General features: G+C 49.1%; 1 protein-coding gene across 3 annotated transcripts in view; it reads left to right on the top strand.

Moving 5' to 3' along the window:
* ADCY9 (adenylate cyclase 9) overlaps positions 1–19,935 on the top strand; it is a 136,666-nt gene extending 116,731 nt beyond the window's left edge. For all 3 annotated transcript variants that reach the window (XM_084764019.1, XM_084764017.1, XM_084764018.1), the window contains 5 exons: positions 2,444–2,652; positions 7,006–7,165; positions 8,925–9,073; positions 11,507–11,548; positions 15,798–19,935. In XM_084764019.1, coding sequence (XP_084620145.1) covers positions 2,444–2,652; positions 7,006–7,165; positions 8,925–9,073; positions 11,507–11,548; positions 15,798–16,989 — 1,752 coding nt within the window. In that variant the 3' untranslated portion in view covers positions 16,990–19,935. The remainder of the gene's footprint in view (positions 1–2,443; positions 2,653–7,005; positions 7,166–8,924; positions 9,074–11,506; positions 11,549–15,797) is intronic.
* The last annotated feature ends 6,283 nt before the right edge of the window (positions 19,936–26,218 follow it).

The following is a 26,218-nucleotide window of genomic DNA, read 5'->3' as shown; positions in this document are numbered from 1 at the left end:
ACACTTCTCTCCCCATAGCGTTGGCACTTCCAACACTCTTGAAATGGAACCAGAAATGGGAAGTCTACCTCCATCCAGAATGTGGGGTTCACAGTCCCCCAACCTTACCACCATCTTAACTCCCTTCAGTTAAGGGAGCTAATGTTCCTCTCGGCTCACACATCATTTGCACTAAGAACCCTTCCCTGATACTAGCTGGATTTTCACTTCCCTGTGTCTTTTTCTTCTTCATGTGCACCCCGTATTGGAATCCCATCTGACTTCTACACTTAACACTCAGCCCTCCGTTTCCACACTGTCTAAATCCCAGCACAGCCCACACACCAGGCGTGCTCAGCAGGGATACTTGAAAGCAATGAATGGAAGAGCCTGGAGCCTAGTTGGCGCTCTAGGTAGCAGCTCTCAGCTCTCGTTCCCTTGGCCCCCAACCTGACCTGAACCAAAAGTGTACCATCGCCTGACCCCAGGACCAAGATTTCACTTGCTCAGTGGACAGATCTTTATGTCTGTTGTGTCCAGTCCATGACCTAGAGAGACCGTGGTGTACAAGATACGGTTTAATCTTTGCTTTGTGTGGTTGGAATTGCTGCCCAGTCAGTCCCCCACTAGACAGCGAGTATCATTGAATATCCCAAGCACAAATCCTGCAGGTACTTGCCTAAAGCAAGAAGTATTAAGCCTTAGCACTCTAGACCAGGAGTTGGGAAACCTGGGCATCCCCCGCCCCCTGCCACCACCAACCCCCCCACTGGCTGTCCTGAGCCTTCTCTGCCCAAGGCCTGGCTACTCCCTAGATTGCTAATTAGGTCCCATAGAGAGCAGTGGCATACATGTGGCTCTGCAGAGGAGGTCATTGTGGCAGCCTCACCTCCAAGATCTTTGGTCTTTTTAGGGAACCTCAGAAGTTAGGACCAGGCCCATGGCCATCTTCAGAGGCTCTGAATTCCATGGGAGAGCATTAGGACTCTAACCCTGTGCCCATTTTGCTCAGCTGAGCTCAGGCTTAACACTGGGACTGACTAGCCCTCTCATTCCCCAAGGCCAACTCCTGACTTTCCCCATCTTCCCCAGCTCCTGGGGTCTATCTAAGGCTAAGGAACCAGAGCCAGGTTGGCCTGAAAGGAACTTGCTGAGGCCGGTCACAGGCCTCCCCCTCCCATGAACCTCTAGCCACTTCGTCCCTGAGCCCCGCTGCCAGGGCTGAATGTAAAGTCCATCTGCCGTGCATCGTGTTCTCCTTTCACTACAGCCCATGGCTCGACATCTGCACCTTCATCCTAAGACGGGCCTGGGGCACACGTGGGCATCAGTCAGTCTGGCTGCAGCCTAGCCTGGCTCCGAGTTCCTAGTGTTCCCTTGGGACAGCTACTCTTGGCCTCCGTCTACAAACAAGGAGCAACGATGCCTCTTCCTCAGTGGGCTGAGGAGAACTCTGTCTGAGATGGTGTCTCTCCGAAGGGCCCGCAGGGGTCTGGAACTGGTCATGTTTTGGACACATCATGTGATAGCAGTTTCCTTCTCTAAGTTCCCTGACAATACGCATGTGCCTCTTTAGTAAGCTTCACACAATGCCCTGGTTTTTGTATTCCACCATCAGGCTGCCAGTTCCCTTCAGGCACTGTTGCGTGTCCACCCTGCCCCCAATAGACAGCCCAGAGCAGCACCCACATGGGCTTTCTCCCTTAAAAAAAAATAGATTTATTTTCTCTTTCATGAGTGTTTTGCCCTCATGTACGTATGTATGTATGTATGTATGTATGTATGTATGTATGTATGTATGTGTACCACATGTGTGCCTAGCGCCTATGGAGGACAGAGAGGGTATTGGACCCCTAGGACCTGGAGTTAAGGATAGTTTTGGACCACCATGTATGTGCTAGAAATCGAACCCTTCCTCTAGAAGAACAGCAAACACTCTGAACCCCTGAGCCTTCTCTCCAGCCTTCAAGGTGTGTCTCTCATTCCACACACGGAGCCTTTCCTCGGCTGCTGCTGCTGCTTAGGTAGCCGCCTGTCTTATGAGGCTGGCTTTCACACCCATCCATTAGACTGGAAGCTCCTATCACGTGCTGCCATCCTTCTGGTGGTGCACGCCTTTAATCCCAGCAGAGGCAGAGGCAGAGGCAGCGGATCGCTGTGAGTTTGAGGCCAGCCTGGTCTACAAAGTGAGTCTAGGAGAACCAAGGCTACACAGAGAAACCCTGTCTCCGAAAAACCAAAATAAATAAATAAATAAATAAATAAGATGTGTCCTCCTGGACGCTAAGACAGGAACTCATTTTTCAGAGTGACTATATTAAATGTGTTCGAGAGACTTTTAAAGTGGCGGTGTCCGTGTGAAGCATGGCAGCTTATGTCTGGTGTGGAGCCCTGACTTGTCCTCCCCCGGCCATCTGGGGGCAAGGCTGCTCAAACCCTGCCCTTTTCCTCCTGCACTAAACAGGTCATAAAAAATTCTCCCGTGAAGACTTTCGCCAGTGCCACCTTCAGCTCCCTCCTGGATGTGTTTCTGTCCACCACGGTGTTCCTGATCATCTCTGTCACCTGCTTCCTGAAGTACGGAGCCACCGCCACCCCTCCCCCACCGGCTGCCCTGGCCGTCTTCGGTGCAGACCTGTTGCTGGAGGTGCTGTCCCTAGTGGTGTCCATCAGGTATGCCCCAAGTGAAGTGGTGGCCCGCCAACAGTTAGCCTCTAGCGCCCTCTTCTGGCTCCGTGGTCAATGACAAAACTGACTAGCCAGCAGCACATGGCCGGGAGTCTAAAGAGAACAGGACTTCATTTTCTCCTTTCCACCTCATTTCTGGGCATCCTCCTCACAGCACTGGCCCGCTGGAGGGGGCAGTCCCTGTGCAGCCCATCTGATGCCAGATGGGCCCCGGGTTTCCTAGGTTAGCGATTAAAAGGAGGCGTGAGAAATTCAGACAGGAAGGGAGAAGGAAGTGAATACATGGCAGGCAGCAGCAGAGAGCAAGTCCCTGCTAATTTTGGTTTTTCTTTTCTTTTCTTTTTTCTTTCTTTTTTTTTTTTTCCCTGCTAACTTAAGAGCCAGCCTCAACCAACTGAGGAGTTCTTGTCAATGTCTGAGCCTGAAACAGGCAGCACTTACTTAGATATGACACCAACCGTGCAAGCAACAGGAAAAACAGATAAAAAGGTTTTTAAATGTTGTGTAGCAAAGAGTACGATAGAAGCCCGGCATGGAGGCACTCACCTATAATGCCAGCACTTGGGAGATGGAGGCAGGAAGATCAGCAGTTCAAAGCCACTTTGGTTGTTTAGCAAGCTCAAGGCCACCTGGGCTACACAAGACTTTTGTCTCAAACAAAAAAAGCCTAACATAGAGAAACAGATAACCTAGAATGTGAAAGAATAAGAGATGGCGACTGTGGCGAGGATCTAATATCCATCACGTGTCGAGTTCATACAGCTCAGTAATAAAAAGACAGCCCAGCCTATTTTATTTTTTAATTGAAAATATTTTTCGTAGCCGGACGTGGTGGCGCACGCCTGTAATCCCAGCACTCGGGAGGCAGAGGCAGGAGGATCGCTGTGAGTTCGAGGCCAGCCTGGTCTACAAAGCGAGTCCAGGACAGCCAAGGCTACACAGAGAAACCTTGTCTCGAAAAACAACAACAAAAAAAAGAAAATACTTTTCGTACGCTATATTCAGATCAGTTTCCCCTCCCTCATCTCCCCTCAGACCCTCCCTTCCTCCGTCCACTTTACACCTTCTTCTTCTCTCTCTTCAGAAAACAAAAAGCCAAAGGGGCGTGGGGGTAAAGAAGAAAGAAAGAAAAAGCACAATACACATAAAAGTAGCACTGAGTTCATTTTGTGTTGGCTGTCTGCTGCTGGGCATGGCACGTGCCCTTAAGTGTGGTTTATATACCCGGTGAGGCTCCATTGGAGAAAATAACTTTCCCTTTGCAAGAGGTTGTCAACTGAAGATAGCTTCTTGGCTAGAGATGGGGGTTCTTGTCTACCTCCCCTTCTCAGCTTTGGAGCCCCGTCTGGCTTGGGCCTCTGTGGGCGCCGTGCATGCCGCCAGTCTCTGTGAGGTTGTGTGTGTACCAGGCCTGCCATGTTTACGGTTCTCTTTGAGTCATCCGTACCCTCTGGCTCTTAGAATATTGCCACCTCCTCCTCCTCTCCGTAGCTCTCTGAGCCCTGAGGGGAGGGTTTGGTAGCCAGCTGTTCAGGGCTCTCCTGACATTATCCTGTTGTAGGCCTCTGTTGTACTTCAGGAGGTAATGTCTCCGATGATGGCTGAACAAGGCAATGATCTGTGGGTATGGCAGAATAAAGCAGCCGTTGAAAATAGACTAAAGAGCAGCCCAAGGTTCTGGGAGGCAGGTGCGGGTGCCCAGAGCAGCTCATTTGCATGCACACCCATCCCAACAGGTGTCGGCCTCCTGGCTGCTGTCACAGTGGGTCCTTGCACCAGCCTTGCCATGTTTCAGCCTAGTGCATTCAGTCCACTAATAATTGGCCCCCAGGAGATGACATGGCAAGAGGTACCTTGTCTATGAGTTTCTGCTACTTCTACTCAATGCCCCAATGCAGAAAAACCAAAGTAAAACAGACAACAAAACAAGACAGCTTTGATCTGGCCCTGAGACTTCCGTGTTTTATCTTTTCTCCCCTTGGGGTGAGCTGTGTGGGATACCTACCTCCTTTCTTTCTCACCCACCAGCCTGCAGCCCTCTCAGCAGCAGAGAGGAAAGTCTCCCCTAGAGGAAACGATACGTCTGCACCATCCCTTACGTTCTTTTTTGTTTTGTTTTGTTTTGTTTTGTTTTTTGAGACAGGGTCTCTCTGTGTAGCCTTGGCTGTCCTGGACTAACTTTGTAGACCAGGCTGGCCTTGAACTCACAGCAATCCACCTGCCTCTGCCTCCCAAGTGCTAGGATTAAAGGTGTGTGCCACCGTGCCCTGCTCTCTCTTTCTTTCTTTTTAAGTTTTTTGAAACAGGGTTTCTCTATGTAGCCTTAGGTGTACTAGAACTCACTCTGTAGACCAGGCTGTCCTCGAACTCACAAAGATCCATCTTCCTCTGCCTCCCGTGTGCCTATTCCCTGTTCTTTATATCCAGTTTGGAAAATTCTCACTCCCCCTGAGTTTGCTGCTGAGGCCTGCTCCTAACTGCACACTCTGTAGGAGCCTGGCAAGCCAGACAACCACTTTACTCCTTCATGGACATTGCAGCATCACAGTGGCCAAGGCTGGGGGAGGCTGGATCTCAGATTGAAAGACCTGCATGGTGGATTACATGGGTACCCAGGGAAGCCAACACTTGGGCTCTCAGCTCAGAGATGACGACTCCTACTCTGGTGACGTCTTCCAAGCATCCCATCTCCTGGCTGGGCCTTAGCTCCCTTGTGTCCCTCTCTAGGGACTGAGTACTGCCTGTGAAGGCATCTGTGGTTTTTCCCCGTGATGTTCCAAGGCCTCTGTTTTCATTGAGATGTTAGGAAGCCAGAGCAGCCCAAGGATCCTAAAAGTGCACGTGAGCCTCTGCGGGCAGTGCCGGATGATTTGGGATGCTGGACGTGGCGAGCATAGCCAGTATAGCTGTTCAGGGCTTAAGGCCAAAGGGGCAAGTTCTGGCGTGTTCTAGATCCCCACAGAGCACAGGTGAAGGCAGTGAGCCTGCCCATATTCCCCAGCAACAGGCCTAAGAGAAGTTCTGTGAGTCTGCACCCCAAGGTCCCAGTGTTCTCTCCTCCACCTGCCCTACCCTGCCCCAGGGAGCTCTGGGCTCAGCCAAGACCTAGTCTTTCCTAGTCACAGTTCTCAGTCCATACACAGCTCCCCTCTCCTGACAGGAGGACTTTATCACAGTACGACCACTTTCCTGAGGTAGCCCACCCAGATCTACAGTGTAAGAGTCATAGACTGCTGTTGCTAGAATGTGAAGACACCTCTCAGGAAAAAAAAAGGAAAATATAAAAGGTGTCTGCTGCCAAGCAGTGGTGACGCACACCTTAATCCCAGCACTCAGGAGGCAGAGGCAGGTGGATCTCTGTGAGTTCAAAGCCAGTCTGGTCTACAGAGCAAGTTCCAGGACAGCCAGGTCTACACAGAGAAACCCTGCCTCAAAAAAAACAAAAAAAACAAAACAAAACAAAAAAAACCAATGCTCTTCCAGAGGTCCTGAGTTCAATTCCAAGCAACCACATAGTGGCTCACAACCACCTATAATGTAATCTGATGCCCTCTTCTGTAGATAAAGCACTCATATGCAATTTAAAAAAAAAAGAAAAGAAAAGAACAGCTGCCTGGGCTGGGCAGTGGTGGCGCACACCTAAAAAAAAGAGGAAAGGGAAAAAGCTGTGTACTGTATGTGTCATACCCGTGGTCCAGGCTGTGAATGAGGCAGCTGGACATACGGGGTGTGGCCAGTGGCAGTGGTTAGTCTGTCTTCAGTATGTGACCTGATTTTTCTGAAAAGTTGAATGGCTCTCAGCATCCCAACCATAACAGAACCTGTTTGGTGGCAGCAGAGTTAACACCTCCAGCCACCTGTTTGTGCCCAGGGCTCAGCAAGCCCCAGGCTAGGGTGTTAGTGGCAAGCTTTTCACCTCTGTGGCTTCTGAGGAGGAGGCAGCAATGGGCTTTGTGGGTGCCAGTGCTACAAGGGAGAACGTCACTGTGTGGCCCTGGTAAGGCATCTCTGTCCCTGGCTACTAGCAGCACCTTTCCCCCATTATGACCATCAAAAGGCTCAGTGGAACATTCCAGATGGGTCCCATTTGGGACGTCCTGACCCACAGTGGACTTTGCTTAGGGTCCTTACTACTCTTTCAAGACCTACACACCCACAGAGGTCTCTGACAAGTAACATTTTGTCCAAATGGAGCCGGTAACCTCAGAGTGTGGTGTGAGGTCTGAGTATAGGCAGCTCACTTACTTGGTGACAAGTGTAGGAGGTGCAGCGGCTTCCCGGTGCACCCTGAGGCAGCTGAAGGCATGGCGTGATGACCCTCTCCCCTCTGCGTCCCAGGATGGTGTTCTTCCTAGAGGATGTCATGGCGTGCACAAAGCGGTTGCTGGAATGGATCTCCGGCTGGCTCCCTCGCCACTGCATCGGAGCCATCTTGGTGTCTCTTCCTGCCCTGGCTGTCTATTCACACATCACCTCTGAGTTTGAGACAAACATACAGGTAGGTAGCAGCAGGCCACCTTCCCTCCATGCGTTCCAGGCTCTTCTCTCACTTTAAGTCTGGTTGCTTGCTGTAGAGCTAAAGGTCTTAAAGAGGTGTACTCTGTTACCAGCCTCCGAACACTGGAAGCACACGGTAGGCATGGTGGCAATACTTGTATGTGGCACATACTCACACATGGTGACACATACACACAGCACTTAGAAGGTGGAAGCAGGAACATCAGGAGTTCGAGGTCATCCTCAACTGCATAGACCACACACACACACACACACACACACACACACGCATACACCACTACCACGATGACGACAACAACAGCAAAACTGCAGTGTGGCCTGCCAGTGGCAGTGTTTGAAGAACGGGCACACCGCTTTTCCAATTTCACTCAGTGTCCGTCGAGCTTCAGATCCATTACTGTGGCTCCTGTGGCTCCATTGGCTTCCTGTGGCTCAAACTTTCAACTTTTTCCCACTTCACAGTCATGCAGGTGCTATCCCCGTACGACAGCTCAGATGTCACTTTCATCTTTCTCAGTTTTGCCAAGATCACATGGAAGTCACTGGCTTTCACTTTCAGAACTGGGTGGATTAGCAGCTAGTGAGTAGGCTGGGTACTGGCTGACTTTGCCCCACTGAGGGATCGTGTGGGTGCTCTGAGCATGGCCAGGCTAGGCCGGGCTATGGTGTCAGGAACACTAAGGGAACTCAGTGTTTTTTTGTTTGTTTGTTTGTTTGATACTTTCCATTTGTCACGCTGCTTACACTAGGCAGGTGCTCTGCCACTGAGTCACACCCCCCCCCCATCATGGAGATGGCGTCCTGCAGCAGTGTGAACATTTGCAGAAGCGCCTGCCCCGTGTGCCCAGATGACACAGCTGATGTGCCAGTCTGCTAAGTCAGTGACAGGCACCTGGATCAGCTGCTGCTGCTGCTGCTGCTCTGGGAGGGAAAGCTTTGGGGTCAGACTCCATAAAGGATGAGCTAGCTGTGGGAAGCATTGCTTCTTGACCTGTAGGCTGAGCTCTAGTGCGGCGAGTGCACGAGTGTGATAGGAGTTTCCAGGAAGCATCGCATCAGTGGCTCACTGCAGGACTGGAGGAAGCAATCAGAAGGTGACCCCACCCCACAGTAGTAGACCCCAGTAAGCAGCCCCTCTTTCCTGTCTGTCACAGCGACGTGTGCCATTTTACATGTCTGGAGGAATACTACTCTCCTAGCAGTGTGGACTTGGAACCTAAAGTGCTGTGCCACGCACGAGACAGATATGGGATGTGTTTTTACAACCAGCAGGTTACCCGAAGGAAGTCTTGCTGCATGGTTCACAGTTACTTTTTGTCACTGTAGCCAAGGACCTGATGAGAAATGTTGTAGGGATGCCGTCGTGGCTCTGGCTTGGGACAGCAGGGGAGGCGTGGCTCCATGGTGATGCCTGATCAGGCTGAGACTCTCCTTACAGCTTGGCTAAACAGGAAGCAGAGATGACATGGGAAACAAACTGGGTCCTGCTCACCAGAGAGCCACTTCCTGCTGCTAGGCTCTACTTCCTACAGATCCCACCAGCTCCCAAAAATATCCCCTAGCCGGGGGCCAAGTGTGCAAACACGTGAGCCCGAGGAGCACATTTCACATCCAAGCACCACAAGTGGGATCGGAGATGCTTGGTGCCGGGCAGGAGTGAGGGTGGCTGGTTCCTCGTAGGACGGGGGCAGCGAGTGGTCAAGGTGAGGCAGCTGTCCTAACCCTGTGATCTCTTGCAGCTCGCCACGTTCACCAGCTCTGCAGTGCTGGTAGCCGTCGTGCACTACTGTAACTTCTGCCAGCTCAGCTCCTGGATGAGGTCCTCCCTCGCCACTGTCGTGGGGGCCGGGCCGCTGCTCCTGCTCTACATCTCCCTGTGCCGGGACAGGTGCGCGACTGTGCCCTCTCACCTCACGCGGCTCTCGACCGGCCTCTCCTAGGGCTCGGCAACAGCTCTGTGTTAGTGCTGTGGGATGTGTTTCCACCATGGCTTCAGAGAGTACCAGCTGGGCATGTGGCCCTGTGGTAAAGTGCCTGCCTGGCATGCAAAGGCCCTTAGTTCTAACCCCAGAACTACCTAACAACCAACCAACCAACAAACCCCAAATGTAAGAAAGTGCCATAAGAATGAAACAGGAAAGAAAAAGTCATGTATAAATACCATGCAACGGGTTGCGTATATAACATGTATATATTAAAACATAAATGACCTGGTTTCTGTCCCTAAAAGATGCCTATATCATCAGTCGTGTGCAAAAACTCAGAATTCCAGAAGACTTAGGAACCCACACATTTGGATTTGCGAACGAATGCAATCTGTATATATTTGAATATAGATGTCCTTGCTTCCCCGCCTCTGCAAGACAACATGACTACTGTAGGACATTTGAGATGACTTTTGTGAATAAGTTAAGAGTCTAAGAAAGTGAGAGCTGAGCCGGGCAGTGGTGGCACATGCCTTTAATCCCAGCACTTGGGAGGCAGAGGCAGGCAGATCGCTGTGAGTTCAAGGCCAGCCTGGTCTACAAAGTGAGTCCATTACAGCCAAGGCTAACACAGAGAATCTCTATCTTGAGAGCTGAAGTCATGTCACGTGACAGGGTCAGGATGATGGAAAAGCAGAGGGGAAACCAGAGTGATGCAGGCCTGTAATCCCAGTCCTCAGGAAACTGAGGCAGGAGGATTTCAAATTTGAGTCTAGTCTAGGCTACATAACAGGACTCTGTCACAAAAACAAACAAACAAAAAAGAACGACAAAATTAGAAGATCCAAACTTGTGCTACATGGTAAATAGAGGCGAGACGGCGAGGAGTTCCCGGTCCTCCCTGGATAGACAGTAAGTCCTTCTGGGCTACTTGAGTAGAAAGTGCGGCATGGACAGAGAAAACGGAGTTATGATGAGCCTGTGCAAACAGGATCAGTTCTCTCTGGGCTCCAGAATGAGATGTTTAAACCCAGTAAGAGCCAGGTACGGTGGCTCACTCCAGTAATCCCAGTGCCAGGGAAGGGGAAGTGAATACAGAAAGACAGCAAGTTTGAGGGTAGCCTGGGCTACAGAGTAAGTGAGACCCAACCAATCTCATCAGGCAGGCAGCAGCCACTCAGCAAAGGGACATGCCCACTGTGGTAAAGAGCAGCAGCCAGTCAGCAAAGGGACATGCCCAGTGTGGTAAAACCAGTGGGAGTCCTTCCTCCCCGTGGGTTCCACCAGTGGCATCATGGTTGCTTCTCAGTTTGTTAAAATGTGTCTCAAGTGTCCTGTTACAGACCAGCAGCTGGCCTTTGTGCTTTGTCAACTAAACACGTAGTCGGAAATAGGATAGAAACGTGGATAGCAGAATGTGCACAGTTAGTGCTTTGTTTAAACAATGCGCTCTTACACCAACTAAGCCCCTGCGCAACAAACACCCAAGTTCTCAGAGAGGTGCGTCCCTCCCATGTGCAGTGGAGAGCCACCTGCCCATAAACCCAGCACTTAGGGGACATTTCTCCACTGTGCTTTGCAGGACACCTAGAATTGCTGTCATTGGGGACCACTGCTTTAGTACATGCCACTATCAGCAGTGTCTGATATCATCGCCTTAGTGTGTATTTGGGAAGCACAGGGTCGTGTTGATTCATGAACAGCATGGGTAGCGACCCTCAGCCTCCTTACTACACTAATAGCCATGTGAAACAGCCGTGTGCTCTGTAACCCAAGATCAAAAGAAGAGCTGCCAGGTCAGTACCCGAGAAGAAGCTGTGACAAGTGATTTCATGAAGTGACACACGCTGCCTCCCACCTGTGTGGAGCATCTGGACTCATGGCCATCACAATGCCACAATCACAGAGTGTGGCATCCAGCAGCAGCTTTTACCTGCAGGGGGCCTCGTGAACCCTTCATGGTAACATCACAGCTTTGGCTTCTGCTCTTGGATCCAGAGAGACAAAAGTAGGCACCTCCTGTCTGTGCTCTTGCTACAATGCCAACAGCAGACCTTACCTTGAGCCAAGACCCTTTCCATGTGGAGGCTCCTCGGAGCCTTCAGCCCAGTCCCAACTAGCAGGGCACGGCGCTTGGCAGGCAGTAAACAAAAGCCTGAATTCACTTTCTACAAAAGAGAAGGTGTCTTAGTCACTTTTCTGTGGCTGTGATAAGCCACCATGACCAAGGCAACTTATAGAAGAAAACATTTAGTTGGGATTATGGTTCCCGGGGAGCACGGTGAATTGTTTGCCTCATGGCCCCCAGGAGGAAAGTTATGTGAATTCTTCTTTGGGTTGCTTTTAATAATGCCTTCTTTTGTTTTCTCTAATATTTTTATGCATTTTCTTTCCAGTTCCATAGTGATGTCACCCTTGGACACAGCACAGAATTTCAGGTAAGCTTTCAACCTGGGGCCTGTGTCTGAAAAATGAGAGCAGTCATTTTTCCATTCTTTATCTCCTGAAAACATGCATGCCATAAGTAACCTGTACAATGTGAGTGTGTATGTGTGTGTGTGTGTGTGTGTGTGTGTGTACTTGTGTGTGTAGGTTGAGAAAACAATTAAAAAAACTGTATTAACATATCTGATCACAGTTGCATCTTACTAGAAAGGTGAGTGATCATTAAGACATATATTAGGCTGGATGTGGTGGCACACACCTTTAATCCCAGCACTCAGGAGGCAGAGGCAGGCGGATCTTTGTGAGTTCAAGGCCAGCCTGGTCTACAAATTGTCTAGGACAGCCAGGGCTGCACAGAGAAACCAAAAAACAAGAACAAATGAAAAATTAAAAGTAATTAAACTAGAAAAATATTAATTTTCATGCCCTTAAGACAGATAATTTTCCAGTCTTATCAGGAATAAATAGGTCCACAAGGAAAATGCTGAATGATAAAGAGGAAGGGAAGGAAAACCAAGACAGACAGAAAAATGTTCAGAGAACCTAAAGCCTGCACAGACAAAGGACAAAATGCTCAGAGTTCACAAAGGAAGAAATCTACCTCAGATTACCCACATTCCCTGATACTGGGAATCCAACCCAGGGCACTGTACACGCTGGGCAAGTGTCCCCCACTGACAACTCGGCTTAGCTTGGGCCCTCAAAAAGTAGCAGCATGGTGCCAACCATGGCATTCGGGCCTGTAATGCCAATGTTCTAGAGGCTGAGGCAAGAGTATTGTTGTGAGTTTGAGGCCAACCCAAACCTGTAGTGTAGCACTGTATATACAGCCCCGATAGAGCGCAGTGTTGGTGGATGCCCTGCCTCACTTGTTAGAGCTGCAAGTGGCTCTCATCTCACTTTCTGTTTTTCTTCCTATTTTAAATCCCTCTTTTGCATGATAATAGATGTTAGTATGTTTCCCTTTAACTCCCATTCGTGGTCTATAATGTCCCAGTATTCAGTCATGAGCTGACCCTTACATTTTCTCATCTCAGCGCTTTTGGACTGAGGGGGGTGGGGGTAAAGGCCCTGTGATCTCAGCTATTCAGGAGGCCAAAAGAGCAGAATTGTACATTCAAGGTCTGCATGAATCTACGTTCACTGCAGAGTGAGCTCAAGGCTGCCTGAACAGCTTTTTGTAAGATCCCATCTCAAAGTGGAAATGAAAACGGAAAGCTGGTAGAGCACTTACCTAGCACAAGGCCCTGGCTTCAGTCACCAGTGCACAAACACCAAAAACCATCTTCCTGAAAACTGACCTTTGCTGCTTAAACTTAGGGCTGGGATTGGCTGCCTTTATCCTTCTATCTTAGAATAAGAATTGCTGGTTGTGGTGTCATATCCCATAATCCCAGCACTGGGGGAGTGGAGGCAAGAGGATCAGAGTTCAAGGCGTCCTCAGCTGCATAGTGAGTTAATTCCAAGACAGTCGGAGAGACATGAGGCCCGGGGTTTTGTTTTGTTGTTTTTGCTTTTGCTTTTTTGAGACAGAGTTTCTCTGTGTGTACCCCGGGCTATCCTGGACTCACTTGGTAGACCAGGCTGGCTTCGAACTCACAGGGATCCACCTGCCTCTGCTTCCCAGATTAAAGGCGTGCGCCACCACACCCAGCTAAGACCCAGTCGTAATAAAACAAAATTCGGTTCAGGGCAAATGGCTCAGTGAGTAAAAGTAAAGCACTTGCTGCTTAAAGCAGAGAGAGAACCAATCCCACTGATGTGTGTATGTGTGTGTGTGTGCACGTGTGCGTGTGTGTGTGTGTGTGTGTGCGTGTGTGTGTGTGTGTGTGTGTGTGTGTGTTAATCCTAGCACTCAGGAGGCAGAGGCAGGCGGATCTCTGTGAGTTCAAGACCAGCCTGGTCGACAAATTGTCTAAGACAGCCAGGGCTACACAGAGAAACCAAAACACAAAAACAAATGAAAAATTAAAAATAATTAAACTAGAAAAATATTAATATTCATGCCTCTTATGACAGATAATTTTCCAGTCTTATCAGGAATAAATAGGTCCACAAGGAAAAGGCTGAATGATAAAGAGGAAGGGAAAGAAAACCAAGACAGACAGAAAAATGTTCAGAGAACCTAAAGCCCAAACAGATGAAGGACAAAATTAAACACATTATTTTGGTATGGGCCAGTGCGAAAGCTCAGTAGGTGCCTGCTGCCGAACCTGTTGGCCTAAGTTCGGTCCCTCAGGAAACTTACTTAAAAGGGCTATTTCTCAATGTCATGACATTGGGAAAAACAACTTAGCACCTGACCCAATAAGCCATGCTCACAGGAGATGGGGTTGGCTTCTCTCCAGCCCAAACCCTCTGTCCACTCTGTTTAAAAGGGAGCCAGAGAGCTGGGCAGTTGTAGCGCACACCTTTAATCCCAGCACTCAGGAGGCAGAGGCAGGTGGATCTCTGAGTTCAAGGCCAGCCTGGTCTACAAAGCAGGTCCAGGATAGCCAAGGCTAACACAGAGAGACCCTGTCTTGAAAAACCAAAAATAAATAAATTAATTAAATTAAATTAACTGACTCTGGGTAGTAGGAAAAGAGATGAGTCACTTTTTAAATTTCTGCTTTCCCCCTAAGTTTTCTATGATTGAGTATGTGGTATTTTTAATAGAGGGGGGTGGAAAACTGAGCAAATATGGTGGTGTATGCATATGACCCCAGCATTTGCAAAGCAAAGGCAGGAGAATGAGAAATTTAAGGTTAGCCTCAGTTATATAGTAAATCCAGGCCAGCCTGCACTACATAAGAGCCTACCTTAGAAAGAAAGAAAGAAAGAAAGAAAGAAAGAAAGAAAGAAAGAAAGAAAGAAAAGAAAAGCCAGGTGTGTTGGCATACACCTTTAATCTCAGCACCTGGGAGGCAGAGGCAGGAGAATCTCTGTGAGTTTGAGGACAGCCAGGGCTCTGTTACGCAGAGAAACCCTGTCTCGAAAAACCAGAGACACAGTGGCCCTCAGTGCTCCTCTCCAGCTCAGCTGCAGGGCTTCTCAGTGGTACCTGCTTGCAGATCAGTAGCTCTGTCGCAGGGCTGGCAGTGCGGTCTCTAGGACAGTGTGAAGGGGGAAGTCACAGCTTAGAGAGAAAATGCTCAACTCCGTGCACGACACCCTCAGCTCAGTCTCCAGCACTTCAAAGGCCTTCTTGGGAATTTCTAATTAAATTGTAAATGCATAGTGTTTAAAATGACTCAGTAACCCTGGTGTATGCGGAGGCGAGGGTCCTGGAGTGGTCCCTGGAGCACCATTTCTCATCCTGTCGGCAGTGTCCCTCAGAGTGAATGTGGTGCATCCATATGTTAGATTACTCCACAGCCGTAAGAATGTAGCTGCATCCATTGCCTGGAAGGAATGAGGGTTCCATTCTGTACGCTGACTGACTTTCTCCCCATGTGCACTTTATTACTCTTAAATGCGTGTATCTCATATTCTCTTTGAAAATGTCAAGATTGTCTTATATGACTTTGGTAAAGCAGAACTAACTAGACAGGGGAGGGATGTGTATTGTTAAACTTTCATACTAGTAGAGAAAAGGGAAAGAATGGAAACTCTTATCAGAATATTCCATTTCTTGGGTTCAATAATGACCCTATGATCACTAAGGGAGATGCCTACACCTTGGGAGAGTCATGCTAAAATAGTTAGACCAGCAACTCACTTTCAGAATGTTTAGGGAAAATTATTTTGTGTGTTTGTGTGTCACATGTGTGTCTGTAAATGTTGAGAGGGAAAGCAGAGAAGCAACATTTAACAACTGTCAAACACAGATGAAGAGCATCCAAGTGTTTGTTTCCATAAACTTAACGTTTCCATAAAGTTGAGATTGTCCCAAAAGAAATAGTTGAGGAAAAAGAAAAGATTAAAAAAAAAAAACTAATGAGGTCTTCTTAAAAGCAATTGCAGCTAGGCTGGTGGTCCAGGCCCGTACTCCAGCATGTGGGCAGAGAGGCAGGAGGATATGATCCAGGCTAGCAATCATGGCCAGCCTTGGCTGCATAAGATTCAGGTTCAAGAAACCAAATTAAAGATGAATAAAACCAGAGCATCCCTGAAGCCTGCCAAACAACAACCAGGCTGCTCTAAGCCCCCCCGCCACACACACCCCCCAAGCCAGGAGTGACGCTGGGCCACACTTGGCAGAGCGCTCCCCTGATAGGGGCTCCGAGCAGCTGTGTCATCTCTCATCTCTCTGCTCCCCAGTGCCGAGAGGAACCCGTGCAACAGCTCGCTGCTGCAGGACAGCAGGAGGCCAGCCAGCCTCATAGGCAAGGAGCTCGCCCTCACCTTCTTCCTCCTGCTCCTCCTGGTCTGGTTCCTGAACCGGGAGTTCGAGGTCAGCTACCGTCTGCACTACCATGGGGACGTGGAAGCAGACCTGCATCGCACGAAGATCCAGAGCATGAGGGATCAGGCTGACTGGCTGCTGCGGAACATCATCCCCTACCACGTGGCCGAGCAGCTGAAGGTTTCCCAGACCTACTCCAAGAATCACGACAGCGGGGGCGTGATCTTTGCCAGCATTGTCAACTTCAGCGAGTTCTACGAGGAGCACTATGAAGGGGGCAAGGAGTGCTACCGGGTCCTCAACGAGCTGATCGGGGACTTTGACGAGCTCCTGAGCAAGCCAGACTACAACAGCATCGAGAAGATCAAGACCATCGGGGCCACGTACATGGCGGCGTCCGGGCTGAACGCGGCCCAGTGTCGGGAGGGCGGCCACCCGCAGGAGCACCTGCGCATCCTCTTCGAGTTCGCCAAGGAGATGATGCGTGTGGTGGATGACTTCAACAACAACATGCTGTGGTTCAACTTCAAGCTCAGGGTCGGCTTTAACCACGGCCCCCTCACGGCAGGCGTCATCGGCACCACCAAGCTACTCTATGACATCTGGGGGGACACGGTCAACATCGCCAGCCGAATGGACACCACTGGTGTCGAGTGCCGCATCCAGGTGAGCGAAGAGAGCTACCGCGTGCTGAGCAAGATGGGCTACGACTTTGACTACCGAGGGACTGTGAACGTCAAGGGGAAAGGTCAGATGAAGACCTACCTGTACCCAAAGTGCATGGACAACGGGGTGGTGCCCCAGCACCAGCTGTCCATCTCCCCAGACATTCGAGTCCAGGTGGACGGCAGCATCGGGCGGTCTCCCACGGATGAGATTGCCAACCTGGTGCCTTCTGTTCAGTACTCGGACAACACTTCCCTGGGATCTGATGACAACACACAGGCCAAGGAAGTGCACCTGTCTTCTAAGAGACCCTGGAGAGAGCCAGTCAAAGCTGAAGAACAGTTTGGGTTTGGCAAAGCCATAGAAAAGGACGACCCTGAAGACACAGGCGCAGAAGAGGCCGACGAACTCACCAAGCTCAGCGTCTCAAAGAGTGTATGAGGCAGCGTGGAGAGCTGCCGAGGTGCTCTGTTCGTCCAAACACAATAATATTTGTATTGCTAGGCTGTCGTGCTATCCGGCACCTCAGTTGCTGTCCCTGGATGTGGTGTCATGTGGTCATTTCAGCCCTGATCTCTGTGTGGATCACAGTTATTCAGGGCCCGTTTCCGCCCATTTCTTCTTTTCCTTTACTCCCTTTCCTGGAAGCCTGCCCCCCAGCCTGGGGATCCATTAAGCGGTGTGGAGGAATACAAGTGCCTTCAGGGTTTGGCCTGGCGTCTAGGGCTGAGGCCACTGGTGGAATAATGGCCCTGGGTATTATTTGACTTCTTTAAAAAAAAAAAAAAAAAAAGGAAAAAAAATCAAAAAAAGCTGTGGTTAAAATACCATTTTTATCGCCTTTTCTCACAGTTTTTTTTTTTCTCATACAGCGTTTTCCAGTTTATTTTTTTTTCTATATATGTAATAGTGTTTTTCAGTCACCTGGCCTTTCCAAGCACACACACGCACACACACTTGCATTTATGAATCTGATAAAAAGTGCCAGTAACTCATGGGGGGGAGGGGCTATAAAAGGGAGCAGGGCCGGAAAGCTCAGCAAGGCCCTTCCTAGCCTCTCTCGGGTACCTGGGCCCACGAATGGGCCTCTCTGCCCCCAACACTGGGCAGTTTCAGGGCCTCATCTGCACGCAGGCCAAGATTTCATATGCTTACCAGGCACAAAGCTTACACACCAGGCCTCAGGAATCTCACTCAACAAGCCGTGTTTCCATCCCGACCCTCCACAGAGGGGTCCTCCAGCCAAGAGTGACCCATCTGAGGGAGGCATTTAACCATCCGAGGATGCACTTATTTATTTATTTATTTATCAAAATGTGTGTATTACGGGGAGGGGCCACTGGGTAGTTTTTGGTGGAGGTAAACAGGGAGTGGGCAGGACAGTTTGCAAAGGACACAGCAGACCAATGACAAGATGTTTCTCTGTTTCGTGTCTCATCCACTGTGGCCCGGGGTGCCACCCAGGGTGCTGCTCCCCCTTGTGGGGATCCAGAGTAAACTGGCTCCAGCAGGATTCTGCGAACCTTTTGTCCAGTCTTCCTCCAGTGTTGGGCTGCACAGGCTAGTCTGTGGGGTTTCATTCGGCTGGCCAGTTCAGACTCTCCAAAGGGGTGTCTTACAGTGCACCGAGGGACAGGACCATCTGTTCGACAAAGGAGATGCAGCCAGCCAGACACAGAGGTGCCATCCACACGTTCCTGGCTGCTAACCTGGCTTGTCATTGCGTTCTTCCATGTTGAGTCTCAAGTTTATGCTGAATGGAGCTCGGGCTACAGTTGCCCTGTCATTTTTCCAGGTGACGCTGGTGTGCAGCTCATGAGACAGCTGAGGAGCGGCCCTGAGACTGTTGGGGGACTTCACGCCATGCCCTGTGGTGTGTTCTTTCACTGGTAAACCTCACTATACTTTCCACATCCAAATTAAGTCCCGTTGTCTGTCACTCCTCTCCAAAGACGGACAGGACCTGCTTATGCTAGCAAGGTGGCATCTTAGTTCTAGTCATCCCCTTCCCTGGGGACACCTGGGATGGCCACCCAAGCAGCATAGCCATGCTGGGAACTAGAGTACGCTTAGTAACAGGAAGATTTGCCTCCCCAGTGGGCTCCCTGTTGGTCTTCCAACAGATAAGTTGTGACAATACCTCTTGCTTCTAAGGAATGTATTCTTGTACAATGCCACAGATTTTTTTTTCCTCTTAAAAACACTACCTGATTCTTTCCTTGTACTAGGGATTTAGGGCATGTTGGCTTTCTTCCTGTCAGTATTAGGGTGTACATTGTCTGGGTGTCGGTGCGTCCTCCAGGCTGTGTCGCTTTGAGGAGCTGGCTGGCTGGTGGTCAGTGTTTTTGCAGTCTTGGTTCAAGATGTGCTCTGCCAAGTTGATCTCTACACACATCTCTCCTGCTCTGCTACAAAGGTTTCTGTGGTTCTCCCCCTGCCCGCTCCCTGTGACCCCAGACCTGCAAACCAGCTGGAAGGACTCATTAACCGGTACCCTTGAGCAGGCGGTCCGGTCCCTCACTGTGCAAGCAGAGCCCCGGATGAGGGGCAGCCCACACAGAGGGCAAAGGTCTTAAGAAACACCCTGAGCCTTCCCGAGGAACCAGTGCAGACATTTTATTCTTTCAGGGTGCAAGGCCCCTGGGGCCTTTCCAGCTCCCCCCGCCCCCCAAAGCATACCTCAACACAGAACCACAGGATCTCCGCAGCACACCTGCCATGCAGCTTGGTCTGTTGGCACCGAACCAACAGCTGTTGCTGGAGACAGTTGGGCTTCTAGGCAGTGGGCGTGAGCGTCCTTCAGGGGGCAATACTTCTTAGGAACCTAGGGCAGGAAGCAATACTACAGAATTGAATGTGTGTAAATAGTTGCTTTGTGTTGCAGTTGCCCTCCCCTTCTTGGCCCCGGCTCAGATCAATTTTATACATCTGTATGATCAAGCACACACAATTTTATCCCACACAAATGAACATAGAGCGTCAGTTATAAAACCTTAAGCTGCTTGACTAGCCCCACAGATGTGCCACACCTGCGCATGGCTCCCTCTACCCTGACTTCACTCCCCGGGTATTGCACCTGCGCACTTGCACATGTCATGGAGAGCCAAAGGCAGTGTGCAACCATCACCTGGGCTGCAGTCACTTGTAGTGTCCAAAGATAAGTCTGCATTTGAGTTCCTTGATTTCCAAGGTAAGCATTTGTTTTATTTTATTGAATTGGTTGTTTTGAAAATTGCATCATGCCTAGGACCTGGAATTATATTAGCAAGAACCAACTGTTTGCATTTCCATGTTTCCTTTGCTCTGCTCTTTTTAAATTGTTAATTCTAAGAATTTCAAAATGCATCCACTGAAAAAAAAAGGAGATTAAAATATTCTAAAGCTTAACTTTGGTGCCTGGTATTTCCTCTTTGAAAAGCTTGACACTGCCTCAGTTTAGGGCAGCCCACCTCTCACTCTTCTGTGTTCTGCAGCTTGTAGCCCAAACAGGGAGATTTACTTTTCATTCCTATTATGGCTTTAAAAATAGAGGGGCAGGACAAAATTTCCACTTTTTTGTGTTTCTGGGGCTTTAATTTTTTTTTAATGAATTCACCCTACTGCAGTTACCATTGGTTAACAGTGCTTAATTTTACACAGAACATTAAAAGTTAAAAATCAAGCTATAGGACATGGGTGTACATTTAACAATTTCCCTACTTCACTGAAAATTTGTCTCTCTCTCTCTTTCTTTCTTTCTTTCTTTCTTTCTTTCATTTTTGGTTTTTTGAGACAAGGTTTCTCTTGTAGTCCTGACTTGCTTTCTAGACCAGGCTACAGCATCTTTTTCTCCTTGTTTGTTTGTTTGTTTGTTTGAGACAGTGTTTCTCTGTGTAGCCTTGGCTGTCCTGGACTCACTTTGTAGACCAGGCTGGCCTTGAACTCACAGCAATCCTCCTGCCTCTGCCTCCCGAGTACTGGGATTAAAGGCGTGCGCCACCAGATTCAGCTTCTTCTTCATCTTTTTTTTTAACCTTTATTTTATGTGCATTGGTATTTTGCCCACATGTATGTTGATGTGAAAGTGAGTGTCAGATCTTGGAGTTACAGACATTTGTGAGCTGACATGTGGGATCCTCGTGAGTTCGAGACCAGCCTGGACTACAGAGCGAGTTCCAGGACAGCCAGAGCTGTTATACTGAGAAACCCTGTCTTGAAAACCCAAAAAGATAGAAAAGAAAAGACAATAGGTTTTCTGAAAAGATGACCTGAGAAGCTTAGGCCTCAGGTGATTGCAGAGCAGAATGTGGCTGCCTCTTGATCGTCCTGGTCCCAGCCCCAGCCCCCTTCAGAATCTGTTTTTTTTTTTTTTGGAGGGGGGGGGTTGAGACAGGGTGTCTCTGTGTAGCCTTGGCTATCCTGGACTCACTTTGTAGACCAGGTTGGCCTCGAACTCACAGCGATCCACCTGCCTCTGCCTCCCGAGTGCTGGGATTAAAGGCGTGCACCACCACGCCTGGCCAGAATCTGTTTAAAGTGACAGAACACTCTGTGTTTTATGAGCAAACCTGTTTTCTGATAGCTGGGAGACAGTGGCAGGAAGGTCAAGATTTTGATGCCAGCCTTAACTGCATAAGTTCAAGGCCAGCCTAGGCTCTGTGGAACCCTGAATTTTTTTTATTATCATTATCATCATCATCATCATCATCATCATCATCATTATTATTGATTTATTTTTATGTGCATTGGTGTTTTCTTGCTTGCTTGCTGTGTGAGGGTATCAGACCTTGGAGTTACAAACAGTAGTGAGTGACCATATAGGTGCTGGGAATTGAACCTGGATCCTCTGGAAGAGCAGTCTTAATCACTGAGCCTTCTGTCTAGCCCCTTTGTTTTGTTTTGTTTTGTTTTGTTTTTAACTTACAGAATCTCTTCACAGAAAACTCACATGTCATTTTTTTTTTTTTTACATACCTTTAAGGGTTTGTAACCCCTTTCCACCTGAAAGCTTTGCCTGCTGAGTGTTGGTGAGTAGTGTCAAGACACAGAGGTCCCCTCATGGGCGGTGGACTGCAGGGGTGGGGGGGAGATGGGTATGTGGCCTCCCGCCACTTGTGTGTCAGTGCACAGAAGCCCACCCACTGAGAGCAGCAGCACTTAAGGTGACCAGGGTGCTTTCCTGCCCAACAGTGCTGCTGGCTTCCCTAGAAGCCCTTTCCCCAACCAGGGAGGGAGGACCCTCACAGCTCCGGGGTTTTACAGGAATGTAGTCTTAGGCTACAAAGGGACTTGGGGACTGAGACAGCTTTGCAGACAAGAAAGGCGGTCTCTAATCTTCGCAGTACAACTTACCATTTGTGGTTTCTTGTTCATCTGAGATCTTTAATGCACATGCTTACTTTTCTCTGCCATGGGACTCGTTATGGCCGCCCGGAACAGACCCCAAGGACCTGGGAAAGGACAGTAGCACGACAAACCAGCGAGTGTGAAAGGGAGTGATTTTAGGGGTTTTTGTTGTTGTTGTTGTTGTTGTTTGTTTGTTTGTTTGTTTTTGTTTTTGAGGCAAAGTTTCTTTGTGTAGCCTTGGCTGTCCTGGACTCCCTTTGTAGACCAGGCTAGCCTCAAACTGACAGCGATCCATCTGCCTCTGCCTCCTGAGTGCTGGGATTAAAGGCATGCGCCACCACGCCTGGCCGAAAGGGAGTGATTTTAAAAGTCATATTGTCATATTTCATAATATCTATATGTACATTTAAAATTATCCAGGTGTGTGTCTCTATGGTTTCTTTTTTCTTTTCTTTTCTTTCTTTTTTTTTTTTTTGTTTTTTTGTTTTTGTTTTTGTTTTTTTGTTGTTGTTTGTTTTTTTGAGACAAAGTTTCTTGATGTAGCCTTGGCTATCCTAGACTTACTTTGTAGACCAGGCTGGCCTCGAACTCACAGTGATCTACCTGCCTCTACCTCCCCAGTGCTAAGATTAAAGGTGTGTGCTACCACACCCAGCTTCTATGGTTTCTTTGTAAGATAAAGATTAGTATGTGGAGTAATTAAGCCTTCAGAACTCTGTTCTTCCTGCTGGGTCTGCTAGTCTACGGAAACCAGAATTAGGCAATCCAAACGTCTGTTGTTGAAATCCCACTCAAGAGCCTTCAACAATTTGATAAAAGCTGTGGCTTCTCTTCTTTGAAAACAAATACACATAGAAACTCACTCTCTTAGGGCTGAGCACAGAGCTCAGCCAGAAAGTGTTCACCTTGAAGCTTCAGGACCAGTGTTCTGGTCCCCGGAAACATTGGGTGGCTGTGGCCGCACTTACCCTGGAACAACTAAGGCAGAAACAGGGATTCTCCAAAGCAAGCTACCCAAAACAATTCTGAGGTAAAGTGAGAGGCCCTGAAGGCACCTTGTACACACACACACACACACACACACACACACACACACACACACACAGCATTCTACACAAGTCCATAAACAAAAAATACTCTTTTGACATTGCATAAGATTTCAAATTCAGGACTCAGAAGGTCGAGGCCAGCCTGGTCTACAGAGTGAGTTCCAGAAGAACCACACTACACACAGAAACCCTGCCTTTAAAAGCCTTTAATCCTGGCACTCGGGAGGCATAGGTAGGCAGCTCTCTGTGAGCCAGGACTATTACACAGAGAAACTCTGCCTCAAAAAAGAAAAAAAAAAGATTTCAAAATCTTGGATTCCAGTAAACTAACCCTCACCTGCAATAGCCAGAGGAAGGATGACTTCTCGCTCTGACTTGCAGATGAGGTCTCCACCATCTGTCTAAAGACTCCTGTTTGGAACATGGAGTTGCTTCTCAGTTACATAAACATCTTTATCCCAATTATAATTTAGAGTCCTTTTTTTTTTTTTTTAAAGACAGGGTTTCTCTGTGTAGCCCTAGCTGTCCTAGACTTGCTCTGTAGACCAGGCTAGCCTCTGACTCACAGTGATCCTCCTGCCTCTGCCTCCCAAGTGCTGGGATTAAAAGCGTGTGCCGCCACGCCGGGCTTTAATTTAGAATTTTTAAAAAAGATTTTATTTATTGTGTATTCAGTGTTTAAAAGCCAGAAAGGGGCATTGGATCACATTATAGATGGTTGTGAGCTACCATGTAGTTGCTGGGAATTGAACTCAGGACCTTTGAAAGAGAAGTCAGTGCTCTTAACCTCTGAGCCATCTCTCCAGCCCCTAATTTAGAATTCTTATGTGTGTAATCTAAACACATTTGAGGACCCGCAATTTTTCATCATATAAATATCAATTTAGTCAAATTACCTGAAACAGATGAGTAAAATTCAGCCTACTGTGTGCCAGAGCCTACTGTGTTCCAGTTGATGCCCCAAAGCTTCCTTGACTTAGGCCATTTGATTTTCACAATGGTACTTAAGGGTGTTTGAGAAAGAGTTGTGAGTTGAAACTGCTTTTCACTATGGCTATTCCAGACACTTTTTTTTGTTCGGTTTGGTTTGTTTTTTGAGATAGGGTTTCTCTGAGTAGCCTTGGCTGTCCTGAACTCACCAGGCTGGCCATGAACTCACAGCGATCCACCTGCCTCTGCGTCCTAGTGCTGGGATTAAAGGCATGTGCCACCATCCCCGGCTTATCCCAGACTCTCGGACACCTGAGGCAGCACAGTAGTGTCCTCTTCCTGATTGGCATCTCTGAACAGGGCCCCTTAGTGTCACCCATGGCCCTTAGTGGGTCTGCCACTGAAAGCCCCCCCCCCCACACACACTTTAAAAATAATCCTCTCGGGGACTAGACAAGCAGGCAGTGCTTTATGTTGGCTGGAATAGGTCGGGAGTGACGTACCACGCACCTAAGAGCTTGTGTCCCCACCTTGAAAGCAGAGTTGCTGGCTGATCTGAGGTCTGCTAGGCCCACCTCAGCTCTGAAAGGAAGAAACAACTCTTGGAAAACTGCCCTCAAGTGTCTTCCTCAGATTTAAAAAAAAAAAAAAAGTGGTGGTGGTGGTGTCTATGAATCCCAGGCTCACCTGGACCTTGCTATGTAGACCAGGTTAACTGAACTTGTGGTGATCCTCCTGCCTCAGTCTACACACACAACAGGTTACCTTTCCAGCTTGGATCCAGCCAGAAAGGAGAGGGAGGGTCTGGGTTTGGCTGCTGTTTTGAAAAGTTGCCATCATCAGGAAAGGGTTTGCTGCGCTCAGAGAAAGGGAATAGAGTGGGCCCCCAAAATCTGCTTACAGTTAGCTAGGCACAGACTGCGGAGAAATGGCTCACTGAGGTGCCTGCTTAACATCAAAGCAGACTGGCTGCACGTCTCTCCTCAGCCCCTCTCTGTTAGAGTCCACCCCAACCCTAACCTCTCTAGCCCAGCAGCTGGGCTGCCTTCCCCGTCTCCTCTGATTCCCTGTCTCCTCTGATTCCCCATCTCCTCTGATTCCCGTACGACGTTAGCCATTTTGGCTGGCAGTCCTTCTGTGCTGCTCTTGGCTGAAGTCAGCTGCTCTTGGTTCCTGCTGTCACCTCATTTCCTCATCTCTCTCACATGGCCACATTCAGTCCTCCGACCATGTTTGTGCGACCCTGCTTTTGAGGTTGAAGTCTGGCATTTCCAGAGAGCCTCTGAGCTCCGTATAAGATGATGGACTCCTTTCTCCGTTGGGATCTCCCTCCGCCTGATCTGGGGAACCCCAGATCCTCTAAGAAGGAGATTACAATCTCAACCCTTTCCTGATAAGAGACCTGCTCAGCAAGCACCTGGCGATTCCCTGGAAACACCCACCCCATGCTAATCAGATGTCTTGGTGTCTCGGCTTCCAACCAGTGGCCATTTACCATACCTGGAGTTCTTCCCCACACATGGGACAATTTAAGTACTGTGTTCCCCCTCTAATGATAGGGCTGTGTTACTTACTATATGGAAAGCAGGTATCTCTGGCAGCCCTGGCTCTAGCAAACCAAACACATTCACCCTCAAAACCCACCCCACTGCCTAAGGTTTATAAGTCCCTGTTTCACACAAAATAAATGGACTGGCACCATGTATTTGATACTGAGGAAGGAAAGGCTCCCCTTCTCCCAAAGAATTCATCGCTGGACCCCTGGAGCTTGGCTGCCAGTCAGTCAGCCATGTGCTCCTGGCTGCCCTGAGCTTCCGCCACTCATGGTGTGTCAGCATGGATCATGTGCCACTTCTGCAGGAGCACGTGGTTGGCTGTTCCTGAAGCCGCCATTTTGTCTCCCCGGACAAAACCAGGCTGTCTGCTCTGCCTCTTCTCTCTCCGATTCAGAGCTCTGAGCAAGCCTCTGCCAAAGCTGCTCACGAAGCAGCCACTGACTTGCCCAAGTCAGGCCGGGAGGCCCTTGCTGCCACCTGGCTCAGTTTTTAAAGCCCCGGCCCTGTGTGTCACCCTTTTCCACCTCCACTTCTGGTTTGATGCTTGGAGGGGTTTGGGGTGGGGCAGGCAGCTTCCTGGGAAAGCACCCAGCAAAGCCCAGACTCCCACCTGACGCAGAAGGACACATGTTCACTCTAGACTTTTCCAGGTTCCTCTGTCTCTGTTCTCCCTCATACCAACGATGAATCCTCTCCTCCGCCATCCCCAGGAGTGTCATGGCCTCATTTTCATTTTTTCTTTCCTAGACATTGTTCCCCAAGACAGACCTGAAGACCTACCTGCCCTGCACCCCCTCAGGGCCACCTGTT

Source organism: Acomys minous (genome assembly GCF_964271855.1).
Source record: "Acomys minous genome assembly, chromosome: 16".
NCBI classification, from domain to species: Eukaryota; Metazoa; Chordata; class Mammalia; order Rodentia; family Muridae; genus Acomys; species Acomys minous.
The sequence above is the reverse complement of the archived record's forward strand: the minus strand, read 5'-3'. Positions and strand labels throughout refer to the sequence as shown.